Source organism: Rhinoraja longicauda, chromosome 28 (assembly GCF_053455715.1).
Source record: "Rhinoraja longicauda isolate Sanriku21f chromosome 28, sRhiLon1.1, whole genome shotgun sequence".
Taxonomy (NCBI): Eukaryota; Metazoa; Chordata; class Chondrichthyes; order Rajiformes; family Arhynchobatidae; genus Rhinoraja; species Rhinoraja longicauda.
In genome coordinates this window covers 28,331,822-28,346,876 of record NC_135980.1, presented here as the reverse complement: position 1 = coordinate 28,346,876, position 15,055 = coordinate 28,331,822, and the positions used below count along the sequence as shown (strand labels likewise).

General features: G+C 47.9%; 1 protein-coding gene across 1 annotated transcript in view; it reads left to right on the top strand.

The window, feature by feature from the left end:
- The window catches only part of fbn3 (fibrillin 3), a 206,225-nt gene that overhangs the window by 63,722 nt on the left and 127,448 nt on the right, over positions 1-15,055 (top strand). The window contains exons 6-8 of the mRNA XM_078424021.1: positions 1-105; positions 2,437-2,562; positions 9,642-9,767. The exon at positions 1-105 is cut by the window's left edge and continues 93 nt beyond it. Of these exons, the coding sequence (XP_078280147.1) occupies positions 1-105; positions 2,437-2,562; positions 9,642-9,767 (357 nt within the window). The remainder of the gene's footprint in view (positions 106-2,436; positions 2,563-9,641; positions 9,768-15,055) is intronic.

Here is a 15,055-nt window from a genome sequence, read left to right as displayed (position 1 = left end):
CCACCATCGGCCGTGCCTGGGGCCACCCGTGCGAGATATGTCCAGCGCAGCCTCACCCTTGCCGCCGAGGATTCATCCCCAATATTCGCAGTGGCGCCTGTCAAGGTGAGTGGTGGCATCACTTACTAAAACCACCAACACATTGGGCTTTGGCATTGGGCTTGACACACTCTTGACATCTTTTTATGGAGGGGACCTGCTTTGGCCACATAGAGAAACATAGAAAATCGGTGCAATAGACAACAGGTGCAGGAGGAGGCCATTCGGCCCTTCGAGTCAGTACCGCCATTCAATGTGATCATGGCTGATCATTCTCAATCAGTACCCTGTTCCTGCCTTCTCCCCATACCCCCTGATTCCGCTATCCTTAAGAGCTCCATCCAGCTCTCTCTTGAATGCATTCAGAGAATTGGCCTCCACTGCCTTCTGAGGCAGAGAATTCCACAGATTCACAACTCTCTGACTGAAAAAGTTTTTCCTCATCTCCGTTCTAAATGGCCTACCCCTAATTCTTAAACTGTGGCCCCTGGTTCTGGACTCCCCCAACATTGGGAACATGTTTCCTGCCTCTAACGTGTCCAACCCCTTCATAATCTTATACGTTTCGATAAGATCCCCTCTCATCCTTCTAAATTCCAGTGTATACAAGCCTAGTAGCTCCAGTCTTTAAACATACGACAGTCCCGCCATTCCAGGAATTAACCTAGTAAACCTACACTGCACGCCCTCAATAGCAAGAATATCCTTCCTCAAATTTGGAGACCAAAACTGCACACAGTACTCCAGGTGCGGTTTAGAATTGGCCTCCACTGCCTTCTGAGGAGGAGGCCATTTGGCCCTTCGAGCCAGCACCGCCATTCATTGTGATCATCCACAATCAGTAACCTGTGCCTGCCTTCTCCCCATATCCCTTGATTCCACTAGCCCCTAGAGCTCTAGGGATTCCCCCAACGTTGGGAACATTTTTCCTGCATCTAGCTTGTCTAGTCCTTTTTTGGCAGTTATACAACACTGAGGCCCGGTCAACACTGTAGATCTTCCCGCGATGGATCGATCATAAGGTTATAGGAGATAGGAGTAGAATTAGGCCATTCAGCCCATCATGTCTACTCCGCCATTCAATCATGGCTGATCTCTCTCTCCCTCCTAACCCCATTCTCCTGCATTCTCCCCATAACCTCTGACACCTGTACTAATCAAGAATCTGTCTATCTCTGCCTTAAATATATCCATTGACTTGGCTTCCACAGCCTTCTGTGGCAAAGATTTCCACAGATTCACCACCCTTTCGTTTGAAGGAATGTCATTGTTCTATCTGGGACATCTGCTAATAAAACACTCTTGTCTCTCTTGACTAAAACACTCTTGACTAAAGAAATTTCTCCTCATCTCCTTCCTATAAGAACGTCCTTTAATTCTGAGGCTGTGCCCTCTGGTCTTAGACTCTCGCACGAGTGGAAACATCCTCTCCACATCCACTCTATCCAAGCTTTTCGCTATTCTGTACTTTTCAATGAGGTCCCCCCTCATTCTTCTGAACTCCAGCGAGTACAGGCCCAGTGCCGACAAACGCTCACCGTATGTGAACCCACTCATTCCTGGGGTCGAGCAGGCTCCAGCCCATCAGTTCTAGGAATGACTACTTCTGCGAATACAAGTTCTCTCTTCACAAACCACTCTGGTGAGGGTGTCGGGCGGACCCCAGATGCTGGTGTTGAGGGGCACCAGGGGGATCGGGCAGTGGGAAAGCCTAGGCCAGCGTTGGTTACCTCACCAACTAGCCTGGCACCACAGCACACAGTGAAAGGAGGCAAGTGTCACACTGCAGGGGGTGAGTGAGTTCATGCTGAGCCAGTTTGGACGGCAGATCGTAGGGTTGGAAAACTGGGATGGCAGGTTAGACGGAGTGGATCATTCAAGGATATGGAAGGTGGTGTGAGGCAAGATGGATGCTAGGCTATCTTAATGGCGCAGCGGTAGAGTTGCTGCCTCACAGCGAAAGCAGCGCCGGAGTCCCGGGTTCGATCCTGACTACGGGTGCTGTCTGTATGGAGTTTGTACGTTCTCCCCGTGATCTACGTGGGTTTTCTCCCAGATCTTCCGTTTCCTCCCACACTCCAAAGACGCACAGGTTTGTAGGTTAATTGGCTTGGTAAATGTTAAAAAGATGGACCTAGTGGGTGTAGCATAGTGTTAATGTGCGGGGATCGCTAGTCGGTGCGGACCCGGTGGGCCGAAGGGCCTGTTTCCGCGCTGTATCTCTAAAACCCCCCCCAAAAAAAAACCCTAGTGTACACGGATAGGCGGATGTCAAGGGTGGAGGAAAAATGACTCTTATCTCGAGGTTTTCCAGCTCAGAGCGTGCAAGGGAAACCCCGGAAGTTTCTTGCATCCTTGAACAAGGACATGAAGCTGTTGGTGTGTTTTCTTTGGCAGATGTTGACGAATGTCAAGCAATCCCGGGCCTGTGCCAAGGAGGAACCTGCATCAACACCGTGGGATCCTACGAATGTAAATGCCCCGCTGGGCACAAGCAGAGTGATCATTCCCAGAAGTGTGAAGGTAATTCTATCTCCCCCTCCTAACCCCATTCTCCTGCCTTCTCCCTGTAACCTCTGACACCCGTACTAATCAAGAATCCATCTATCTCTGCCTTTTATATATATCCTCAGACTTTGCCTCCACAGCCGTCTGTGGCAAGTATTCCACTGTTGGCATAATAGACAATAGGTGCAGGAGGAGGCCGTTCGGCCCTTCGAACCAGCACCGCCATTCAATATGATCATGGCTGATCATTCTCAATCAGTACCCCATTCCTGCCTTCTCCCCATACCCCCTGACTCCGCTATCCTTAAGAGCTCTATCTAGCTCTCTCTTGAATGCATTCAGACAATTGGCCTCCACTGCCTTCTGAGGCAGTGAATTCCACAGATTCACAACTCTCTGACTGAAAAAGTTTTTCCTCATCTCCGTTCTAAATGGTCTACCCCTTATTCTTAAACTGTGGCCCCTTGTTCTGGACTTCCCCCAACATTGGGAACATGTTTCCTGCCTCTAACGTGTCCAACCCCTTAATAATCTTATACGTTTCGATAAGATCCCCTCTCATCCTTCTAAATTCCAGTGTGAAGAAGGGTTCTCGACCCGAAACGTCACCCATTCCCTCTCTCCTAGATGCTGCCTGACTCGTTGAGTGACTCCAGCATTTTGTGATACCACAGAAATTCAACTTGTCACTCAGGTCGTAGTGCGCCCTCGTGTTAGTGAAATAATTAGTTCAGTCTATTGTCAATAATTTCCTCGTTAATTATGCACGGGAGAACATCCTTTGGTGCTGCATCTGAGGAAAGACTGACACAAAATGCTGGCGTAACTCGGCGGGTCAGGCAGCATCTCTGGAGAAAAGGATTGGGTGAGACCCTTGTTCAGACGGGAAGAGTCGGGTAAGAAGGAAACGAGAAGTATGAAAAGCCACAAAACAACAAATGAATTAAATGTATGAAAAGAAGAAACAAAACCAGCACCGATGACCAAGGTGGAGCCCACACTGGTCCATTGTTGGCAGTGGAAGAGTTGATAACGAGGGGGGGGGGGTGAACAGTGAAACTAATCAATCAGATAAGTGGGTTAGATGAGATGATCAGGGCTGTGTGTTAATGTTAGGTTATCTAGAAGCCCAGGATAGTCTGCTCTTCACAGCACAATGCTGAATTGGGACCTTCTCAAGCTAAACCCCATACTTTCTTTGCAAAAGGGATACATGAAGTGTACAGTTATTGGTCTTTTTAATAATGGATTCATTACATTTAGAATTACTGGGTCAGTTAGTATGTGATTTCAGGCCTGGTCAGTTTGCGTAGGGTCTATGGCCTATGTGGTCATGATTGCCTTCAAACCGTTGACTTAACCAGAGAAAGATTTGAACGTTGATTAAAATCATAGTCCCCTTACATCTTAATTTGGCTTCCTACCACTTCCAGCTCGATAGCAATTATGACCTCGTTTCTCTTTATAATTTAAATTGATAATTACACAGACTGGGACGTTGACAGCTGGGTAAAATCTGTCGACAGTGTTTGTAGTGAAATTGCCCGGGTCAATCAGCTGAAATTAGAACCTTGCTTTGGGGAGAGCTCAGCGGATTAAATAATCTGTCATCTGCTTGCGATTGAGAAACACGTTTGTAATTCTTTTTTTTTCTTTTTAACTCGTTCAATTTGGACGCGGTAATGAAAAGACTTTGAATTTGCGTTTGAACTCGAAGCCGCTCAGCGTGTAGCTGGCTTAGAGCCACCGACCCAGTTTTTTCCTAGTTCCCAGAAGAAGAAAAAAAACCACGTGTTCACCACGTCTAAGAATTATTGATTTATTTTAAACACAGTTTTGATCAATTAATTTTACAAAGAGAAACCCTCCATTGATGTAAACAAGATGGCCCGAGGTAGGACATGGAAACTCATTGTTTCCTCCTTAATTATGAGAAACCTAATGTTCTTTTCGTGGTCTCAGTGTTAACCACGGGATAATAATAGATACCAGATAATAATTACTCTCTAGCTAGAAGCAGTAGGAAGTACTCATACATAGATTGTTGCAGTAACAATCCGGAACATAATACTCACAAAATGCTGGAGTAACACAGCAGCATCTCTGGAGAGAAGGAATGGGTGACGTTTCGGGTCAAAGACCCTTCTTCAGACTGAGAGTCGGGAGGGGGGGGGGAAGGGAAACGAGAGATTATAGACGATGACGCACAGAGATATAGAACAAATTAATGAACGATGTGCAAAAAAAAGTGACGATGATAAAGGAAACAGGCCATTGTTAGCTGTGTGCTAGGTGAGAACGAGGAGCTGGTGCGACTTGGATGGGGGAGGGATGGAGAGAATAGAGCTGTTTTTTGACAGGAGTCACAAGTTCACAAGTTATAGGAGTAGAAGTAGGCCATTAGTAAAAGGGTAGCTGCAAAAAGAATAGGCCCCCTCACAGATCAGCATGGTCGCCTTTGTGCAGAGCCACAAGAGATGGAGGAAAAATGAAATACGGTCATAAGGGCATAAGGGATAGGAGTAGAATTGGCCCATTCGGCCCATCAAGTCTACTCCGCCATTCAATCGTGGCTGATCTATCTCTCCCTCCTAACCCCATTCTCCTGCCTTCTCCCCATAACCTCTGACACCCATACTAATCAAGAATCTATCTATCTCTGCCTTAAAAATATCCACTGACTTGGCCTCCACAGCCTTCTGTGGCAAAGAATCCCACAGTTTCATCACCCTCCGACTAAATAAATTTCTCCTCATCTCCTTCCTAAAAGAACGTCCTTTAATTCTGAGGCTGTGACCTCTAGTCCTAGACCGTCCCACAAGTGGGAACACTGAGACTCTCTCACTGGTAGTAACACTGAGACTACAACAAGAACATTAGTGAGAGAATCCAGGACTGTCATGGGGGCTGCCATATGAGGAAAGATTGGAAAGACTGGGCTTGTATTCACTGGAGTTTAGAAGGATGAGGGGGGATCTTATAGAGACGTATTAAATTATAAAAGGACTTGACAAGCTAGATGGAGGAAAAATGTTCCCAATGTTGGGCGAGTCCAGAACCAGGGGCCGCACAGTCTTAGGATAAAGGGGAGGCCATTTAAGACTGAGGTGAGAAGGAACTTTTTCACCCAGAGTGTTGTGAATTTGTGGAATTCTCTCCCACAGAGGGCAGTGGAGGCCAAATCACTGGATGGATTTAAGAGAGAGTTAGATAGAGCTCCAGGGGCTAGTGGAATCAAGGGATATGGGGAGAAGGCAGGCACGGGTTATTGATTGTGGACGATCGGCCATGATCATAATGAATGGCGGTGCTGGCTCGAAGGGCCAAATGGCCTCCTCCCGCACCTATTTTCTATGTTTCTGTTTCGCCAGAGGTGCTGCCTGACCTGCTGAGTAGCTCCAACACTTTGTGCCCTCTTCTTCCAGATCCTCAACACGCTGTCTCCGTGCTCTTACGATTCACCTCAGAAAGCCTCCTACTTGCCAGCTACTACCTTTTCTACACACATACTGTCCCAATCGACCACCCCAAGTTCCTGTCTAATGCCTCCTAAATTGGCCTTGCCCCAGTTCAGAATGTTAACTTGTGGCTGGGGTTGCCAACTATCTCACTCCCAAATAAGGGACAAGGTGACGTCACCGCTCCACGTGACCTCACCCAGCCAGCGGCCACGTGCTCCCGCTCCACCAACGGTGGCCGGAAGGCGGGTTGATATGCAACCTCCGTTAGGTGGCGCCCGGGCCTCTGGACCTACAGTGTCCGGACCTACAGTGTCCGGGCCTACAGTGATCGGGCGTACACTGTCCGGGCCTACACTGTCCGGGCCTACAGTGTCCAGGCCTACACTGTCCGGGCCTACAGTGTCCGGGCCTACTGTGTCCGGGCCTACAGTGTCCGGGCCTACAGTGTCCGGGTCTACATTGTCCGGGCCTATAGCGTGGGGCCTACAGCGTCCGGGCCTACACTGTCCGGGCCTACAGTGTCCAGGCCTACACTGTCCGGGCCTACAGTGTCCGGGCCTACAGTGTCCGGGCCTACAGTGTCCGGGTCTACATTGTCCGGGCCTACACTGTCTGGGCCTACACTGTCTGGGCCTACAGCCTCCGGGCCTACACTGTCCGGGCCTATAGCGTGGGGCCTACAGTGTCCGGGCCTACACTGTCCGGGCCTACAGTGTCCAGGCCTACACTGTCCGGGCCTACAGTGTCCGGGCCTACTGTGTCCGGGCCTACAGTGTCCGGGCCTACAGTGTCCGGGTCTACATTGTCCGGGCCTACACTGTCTGGGCCTACAGCCTCCGGGCCTACACTGTCCGGGCCTATAGCGTGGGGCCTACAGCGTCCAGGTCTACAGCGTCCAGGTCTACAGCGTCCGGGCCTACAGCGCCCCCCTGTGCCTAATACGGGACAAGTGCGGTCCTGTATGGGTCAAACCAATTTAGCCCAAAATGAGGGATGTCCCAGCTAATACGGGACAGTTGGCAACTAGTTACACTATGGGAGACCCGCAGGGAAGATGAAATCTCCCACTTAAACGGCATTGTTATATATAGACCAACGTGAATCTAGACTTTGAGCATCTCTCAAGGTCATTGTAAGTAGCAGCATGTGGGAAACCAAGTTCAGATCAGCGTGGCTGTGTGAACACATACAAAGCAAGATGTTCAATGGAGCTATTTATGTCAACTGTTAATAGCAGATTAGCATGTGAAAAATTAATCTGGGTGAGAAATAGCTTCGACAAAAACTGTTAAGAGCGGAGCCAAGGTCTTGAGAGCTTCCAGCAAGTCGTCAGTGTTGTGGATCATGGTTGTGGAGTGGGGGGGGGGTTTCACATCCGAACAGGTTCTGCAAGGGGTCAACAGTTGGAAGGTGACCATGTTTATGTCGGCTGGCGGTAGAGATGATATCTGCCTGCTGTGGCAGGCAAGCATCGAGATCATTTGAATCAGTTCCATTTCAGCTGAATGATCAGGGAAAATAATTGTACATATTTTGGGCATTTGACCAAGAATTACGTCAAAACCAAGAACAAATGAATCGGGCATGCCAGACTGTGAGAAACAAGGCATTTCTTAAAGCCCTGATTGAAGACGGTTGGGCAGCAAATGCTTGATTAAAAGCATAATTACTGCAAGTGTTATTAATGTATTATAATTCCACAAAATGTATCTAATATTCATCATTTAAAACTGGATTTGGATGAGTGACAACTGGTCTTTACTGAGCCTAAGTGATTTTCAAAATAAGTTCGCATGCACGATCGCTAAAAACACAGAACATTGGAACAGTTGTTGGAACATTACAAGTTCAGCAAAAATCTGTGTGACAGAGCGGGGTGGGTCAGCAAAAATGGTCCCACGGAAACGCTGAATTCAGCTTATTTTATTTTAATACACACCACCAGATTCGGGGACAGCTTCTTCCCAGCTGTTATCAGGCAACTGAACCGTCCTACCACAACCAGAGAGCAGTGCTGGACTACTATCTACCTCTTTTAGTTTAGTTTAGTTTAGTTTAGAGATACAGTCACGTGTCCTGTAAAGCTTTTTGTTGTGTGCTAACAGGCAGCACATGATTACAATCGATCCATTTACGGTCTACAGGTACATGATAAGGGAAATAACGTTTAGTGCAAGGTAAAGCCGGCAAAGTCCGATTGGGGATAGCCCGAGGGTCATCAAAGTGGGCGGGCACGGTGGCGCAGCGGTAGAGTTGCTGCCTTACAGCGAATGCAGCGCCGGAGACCCGGGTTCGAGCCCGACTGCGGGCGCTGTCTGTACGGAGTTTGTACGTTCTCCCCATGACCTGCGTGGGTTTTCTCCGAGATCTTCGGTTTCCTCGCGCACTCCAAAGACGTACAGGTTTGTAGGTTAATTGGCTTTGGTAAATGTAAAAATTGTCCCTGGTGGGTGTAGGATGGTGTTAGTGTGCGGGGATCACTGGTCGGCGCGGACCCGGTGGGCCGAAAGGGCCTGTTTCCGCGCTGTATCTCTAAACTAAACTAAACTAAACTAAACTAAACTAAAAGAGGTAGATAGTAGTCCAGCACTGCTCTCTGGTTGTGGTAGGACGGTTCAGTTGCCTGATAACAGCTGGGAAGAAACTGTCCCCGAATCTGGTGGTGTGCGTTTTCACACGAATTATCGATCGTAACAAAAATTGCAGAAATAATTAAGAGTCTCGGTCGGAACCATCTGGTGCATTGCAATCAGTTCTGGGTGCCAAGCATGAGAAAGGTCTTGGAGGAAGCATTGCACAGACCTGTCAGCGTGATTCCCAGGTCTGAAAGGTTAAATTCTATTTATAAATTGGACTCGCACTCTCTAAAGCTTCGATGTTTAGATGGCTGGCAGCTGACCTGATCGACATGCTTAAAATTATAAAAGCATTTGATGGAGTAGAGATAGGGGAATAATTTCCTCTGCTGGGAATAGTGTATGAGAGAGACCAATCTCCATATTAGAAACATAGAAACATGGAACATAGGTGCAGAAGGAGGCCATTTGGCCCTTCGAGCCAGCACCGCCATTTATTGTGATCATGACTGATCATCCACTATCAGTAACCCGTGCCTGCTTTCTCCCCATATCCCTTGATTCCACTAGCCCCTAGAGCTCTATCTAACTCTCTTTTAAATTCATCCAGTGAATTGGCCTCCACTGCCCTCTGTGGCAGAGAATTCCACAAATTCACAACTCTCTGGGTGAAAAAGTTTCTTCTCACCTCAGTTTTAAATGGCCTCCCCTTTATTCTTCGTCTGTGTGCCCCCTGGTTCTGGACTCCCCCAAACATTGGGAACATTTTTCCTGCATCTAGCTTGTCCAGTCCTTTTATGATTTCATACGTCTCTTTAAGATCCCCTCTCACCCTTCTAAACTCCAGTGAATACAAGCCCAGTCTTTCCAATCTTTCCTCACCTGACAGTCCACCAATGGTCAGAAGTTTAAAATTCTTTCTGGAATTTTATTGAGCAAACACCACGCATTTCTATACAGTCCGAGATCGTACAGTAATGTTCAAAGTCCTGCGTGTCTGCTGGGGAGTTTCCAGCGTTTTGATCTTATTTTGATATTTCCCTCTTTGTCTTTCCAGATATTAATGAATGCAGCACAATTTCGGGAGTGTGTGATGGTGGGGAGTGTTCGAACACCGCTGGCAGCTACGTCTGCACCTGCCCACGTAGCTTCATCACAAGCCTGGATGGCTCCAGGTGTATTGGTGAGTCCAACAGATCATTCAATAAAATGGAGGCAGTTACCAGGGGGGTTCCTCTCACCTGTAGGAGATCACCTGTATGGAGATTGTACACCTGTATGGAGATTGTACACCTGTACGGAGATTGTACACCTGTACGGAGATTGTACACCTGTACGGAGATTGTACACGTGTACGGAGATTGTACACCTGTGTGGAGATTGTATACCTGTACGGAGATTGTACACCTGTGTGGAGATTTTACACCTGTATGGAGATTGTACACCTGTACGGAGATTGTACACCTGTACGGAGATTGTACACCTGTACGGAGATTGTACACGTGTACGGAGATTGTACACCTGTGTGGAGATTGTATACCTGTACGGAGATTGTACACCTGTGTGGAGATTGTACACCTGTACGGAGATTGTACACCTGTATGGAGATTGTACACCTGTATGGGATTGTAACCTGTGCGGAGATTGTACACCTGTGTGGAGATTGTACACCTGTGTGGAGATTGTACACGTGTACGGAGATTGCACACCTGTATGGAGATTGTACACCTGTATGGAGATTGTACACCTGTGCAGAAATTGCCAATGAAAGGAGCTGTCATCATTAGCTGACATTTTATCGCTGCTTGCTTTGTTGTCACCTTCTCCCAGCTAACATTTTCCAAGAGTCCCAACCACTTTGATATCTCCTTTTCACACCTAACACTTCCTTATCGATGTATCTCCCTCTCCCAAGACTCAGTCTGAAGAAGGATCTTGCCGGGTGAGGCCCCGCCTCTGGTCGGCGAGGCTGCGGGGGGGCGAGGACTCTCAGCGGCAGTTTCCAGAAACTTCTTCCCACTGCTGTTTGTCATCTACACCGGCTTAAACAAGAGGCACATTTCAACACCAACTAACAACTTGTATCTTTATCCTTGTCCTTTCTAACCCCAATAGTCTGCATTATTTATAGGCTGTAGACAAACGTGTGTTGTCAATCTGTTGTTGATGATTTAGCCCTGTGGCTGCGATCGGCACTGTGGAGCCATGCTGGGTCATTGAAAGTTTTGAAACTTTCCAACATCATTATTGCACAGTGAGCCAAAAATCAAAATGCTTTGCAGGTTTGAGTTTGGTTGGAGCTGAAGTGCTTTTGTTCCAAATATCTTTCCCACTGTTGGAATGGAAGCTTGGAGCTAGGCCTCTTGGCAGCAAAGGACAAGTGATGTACGTGACTAGGGGGCCACAGTGATCCATCCTCACACCATCACACGCAACACTGTTTGTTACACTTGATGACGGGAAAACCTAGAGTCACAGAGTGACACCGTGTGGAAACAGGCCCTTCGGCCCAACTTGCCCACACCGACCAACATGTCCCAGCTACACTAGTCCCACATGCCCGTGTTTTAGGGGTGCCAACTATCTCACTCCCAAATAAGGGACAAGGTGACCTCACCCAGCCAGCGGCCACCTGCTCCCACTCCACCATTGACGTACTTGCACAGCACCAAAACAGACTCCATTAATGGCTGAGTCCGTGCCAACCTACAAGCGCCATTTACATTAATCTTGTTGTATTCACTACATCATTCCCACCAGCTTCACCAGGGCCTATCTACTGCTCACCTTCACGCCAGGGGCAATTTACAGCGAACACTTCACCTCTGATGCCGCATGTCAATGGGATGTTACAAGAAGTTGTGGGTGGACACAAAATGCTGGAGTAACTCAGATGGTCAGGCAGCATCTCGGGAGAGAAGGAATGGGCGACGTTTCGGGTCGAGACCCTTCTTCAGACCCTGACGTCAGGGGAGGGGGGGGGGGGGGGGAGGGACAAAGATAGAATGCAGTCGGAGACAGGTAGACTGGTGGGAGAACTGGGAAGGTGGAGGGGATAGAGAGGGAAAGCAGGGACTATCTGAAGTTAGAGAAGTCAAAAGAGGTTGTAACATCTGGAGGGAACCTTATTGCCGCAAGCATTCATGATAGGTACCCCATTCCTGCTTTTCCCCCATATCCCTTGATTCTGTTAGCCCGAAGAGCTAAATCTAACTCTAAGTTGTGGGCAAGATATGGGCCGAAGCATATGAGTCACGATGTATATATGTATATATATGAGGTCTAAATATATAATCAAAGTTCCACATTTGTTGTGTCCCAGCATTTTCTGTTTTTCCTTCAAAGATGGACATACATTGCTTTATTATTGCCAGAATGCGCAAGAATCTATTTTGTTGCTGTCATGTCTAATATTGGTCATTATTGTACCACATCACTTGCTTGCTTCCATTGGTAACATATGTCTACGGCCGAAAACCAAATAAACATCCAAACCACGGAAATTAGTCTTGAAAGTGCAACAAGAAACATAGAAACATAGAAAATAGGTGCAGGAGGAGGCCATTCGGCCCTTCGAGCCTGCACCGCCATTCAATATGATCATGGCTGATCATCCATACCTGCACCTGCCTTCTCTCCATACCCCCTGATCCCTTTAGCCACAAGGGCCACATCTAACTCCCTCTTAAATATAGCCAATGAACTGGCCTCAACTACCTTCTGTGGCAGATAATTCCACAGATTCACCACTCTCTGTGTGAAAAAAAACGTTCTCATCTCGGTCCTAAAAGACTTCCCCCTTATCCTTAAACTGCGACCCCTTGTTCTGGACTTCCCCAACATCGGGAACAATCTTCCTGCATCTAGCCTGTCCAACCCCTTAAGAATTTTGTAAGTACAGAGCGGTGGTAAATACACATCCATAAGGATCTGCACAGGAATGCTAATGTGTGCAGGCATTGCAACAATATTCCAGTATGTATCCCCAAGATAGACGCAAAATGTTGGAGTAACTCAGCGGGACAGGCAGCATTTATTCACAAAATGCTGGAGTAACTCAGCAGGTCAGGCAGCATCTCGGGAGAGAAGGAATGGGTGACGTTTCGGGTCGAGACCCTTCTTCAGACAGATGGAATGGGTGACGTTTCGGGTCCAGACCCTTCTACAGATTGTCTCGACCCGAAACGTCACCCGTTCCTTTCTCTCCAGAGATGCTGCCTGTCTCGCTGAGTTACTCCAGCATTTTGTGTCTATTTTCGGTTTAAACCAGCATCTGCAGTTCCTTCCGACACACCAGTGTGTATCCAGATGTGTTCATCTGAGATAGGATTGCCCGAAATATTGTCTTGTGGATCAAATTAGCGCCTTGAGAATTCTTGGCTTGGCCCACTAACTCTTCTGCACACTTGATAAGGAGGTTTTGAAATTGTACGACGCAGAAAGCCCATGGGGGAGGAGAAAAGGAGGAGGCCAACGAAAATGATCACAGGTAGTCGAATAGCCCCAGTGGGGTCGTGCAAGCTGTGAGGTGATGGGATTGGTGGGGGGTGGGGGGTGGGTGGGGGGGGTGGGATTGGGTGGAGGCCGAGTGTGTGAGCAAGAGAGGATGGGTGAGAGGTTGAGGGTGGATGCTGGAGAATGGATTGGCAACAGGAGGGCAGTCACGGTGGCACAGCGGTAGAGTTGCTGCCTTACGGCGAATGCAGCGCCGGAGACCCGGGTTCGATCCCGACTACGGGCGCTGTCTGTACGGAGTTTGTACGTTCTCCCCGTGACCTGCGTGGGTTTTCTCCGAGATCATCGGTTTCCTCCCACACTCCAAAGACGTGCAGGTTTGTAGGTTAATTGGCTTGGTATAAATGTAAAAATTGTCCCTAGTGTGTGTAGGATAGTGTTAATGTGCGGGGATCGCTGGGCAGCGCGGACCCGGTGGGCCGAAGGGCCTGTTTCCGCGCTGTATCTCTAAATCTAAATCTAAATATTATTTTATTTCATTAGAAGCGCTCAGGCAGAAAGAACAAAACTGCAGCCTGTTATCTGAGGTTAATTCTGATGGACGTCAGCACATTGGGAAAATAGAACTCAATTATTCAGTGGTATTTCCTAATATTTCAACATCGTTTACCTCAGATGAATTCTAGGGAGTGTGTACTAAAACGTCATCTATCTCTTTCTCACGCTCAGCGTTCATTCTTTGAGAGAGTCTACAGTTGGCCAGTTCCAACTCTTGAAGGTATTTTGGCAACCTTGAATCTACAGCCCTGACAGACAGATAGCACATTATCCACTGGCTCCTCGAGATCTTTATAACCCTGGCCAATAAATACAACTTCTGGCTGTTGTCTTCATGCTCCTAAAAAGCAGAGTACTCAGTGCAAAGCTGTTCGAAAAATGTGTCTTTGCAACACATTTAGTACGAGAAATCTTGTGTCCTTATTTAACACAATCTAATTATGTCAAGAAATCATATCGTCAGTTATAGTATCAACTCATGACAGTCTGGATATTTGCTGATTCAGTCTATTTTGTACTTTTAATATTTTTTGACATATACTTCCTTTTAGAGTGACATTTTTTTGTGTCTTGGCTTCCTCCATTGCTTTAAAGAAATTCACATTTACTGTCTTCTTGACAGTTTTCATTGCCTTCGCAGCTACTTTCAGGCCAAGATAAACTGCTTCTCTCTCTGTGTGAATGGGCTCTTGCTTATTTCGAGCTTTCCTTTCTGTTCTTACACTCTGCTGAACATTTCTGGAACCATTTGAAGATATCTTGCAGTACTCGTGCCACTTGAGCAGAGGAACAAAAATTGGGAAGTTTCAAGATAGTTCATTCTGCAAAAATGCTTGCCAACAGTCTCTTCTAATCGCTGATTCCCAAGTCTAAATACATCCCGCCAATATTTCCGTCACCTACAACGGGACCCCACCACTGGCCATATCTTCCCATCCCCTCCCCTTTCTGCGTTCCGCACAGACCGTTCCCTCCGTAACTCCCTGGTCCACTCGTCCCTTCCTACCCAAACCACCCCATCCCCGGGCACTTTCCCCTGCAACCGCACGAGATGCAACACCTGTCCCTTTACCTCCCCCCTCAACTCCATCCAAGGACCCAAACAGTCTTTCCAGGTGAGGCAGAGGTTCACCTGCACCTCCTCCAACCTCATCTATTGCATCCGCTGCTCCAGATGTCAACTTAGTTACATGGGCGAAACCAAGCGCAGGCTCGGCGATCGCTTCGCTGAACACCTGCGCTCGGTCCGCGTTAACCAATCTGATCTCCCGGTGGCTGAGCACTTCAACTCCCCCTCCCATTCCCAGTCTGACCTTTCTGTCATGGGCCTCCTCCAGTGCCATAGTGAGGCCCACCGGAAATTGGAGGAACGGCACCTCATATTTTGCCTGGGCAGCCACCTACATCCTTCCTTTGTCCCGCCCCCCTGACATCAGTCTGAAGAAGGGTCTCGACCCG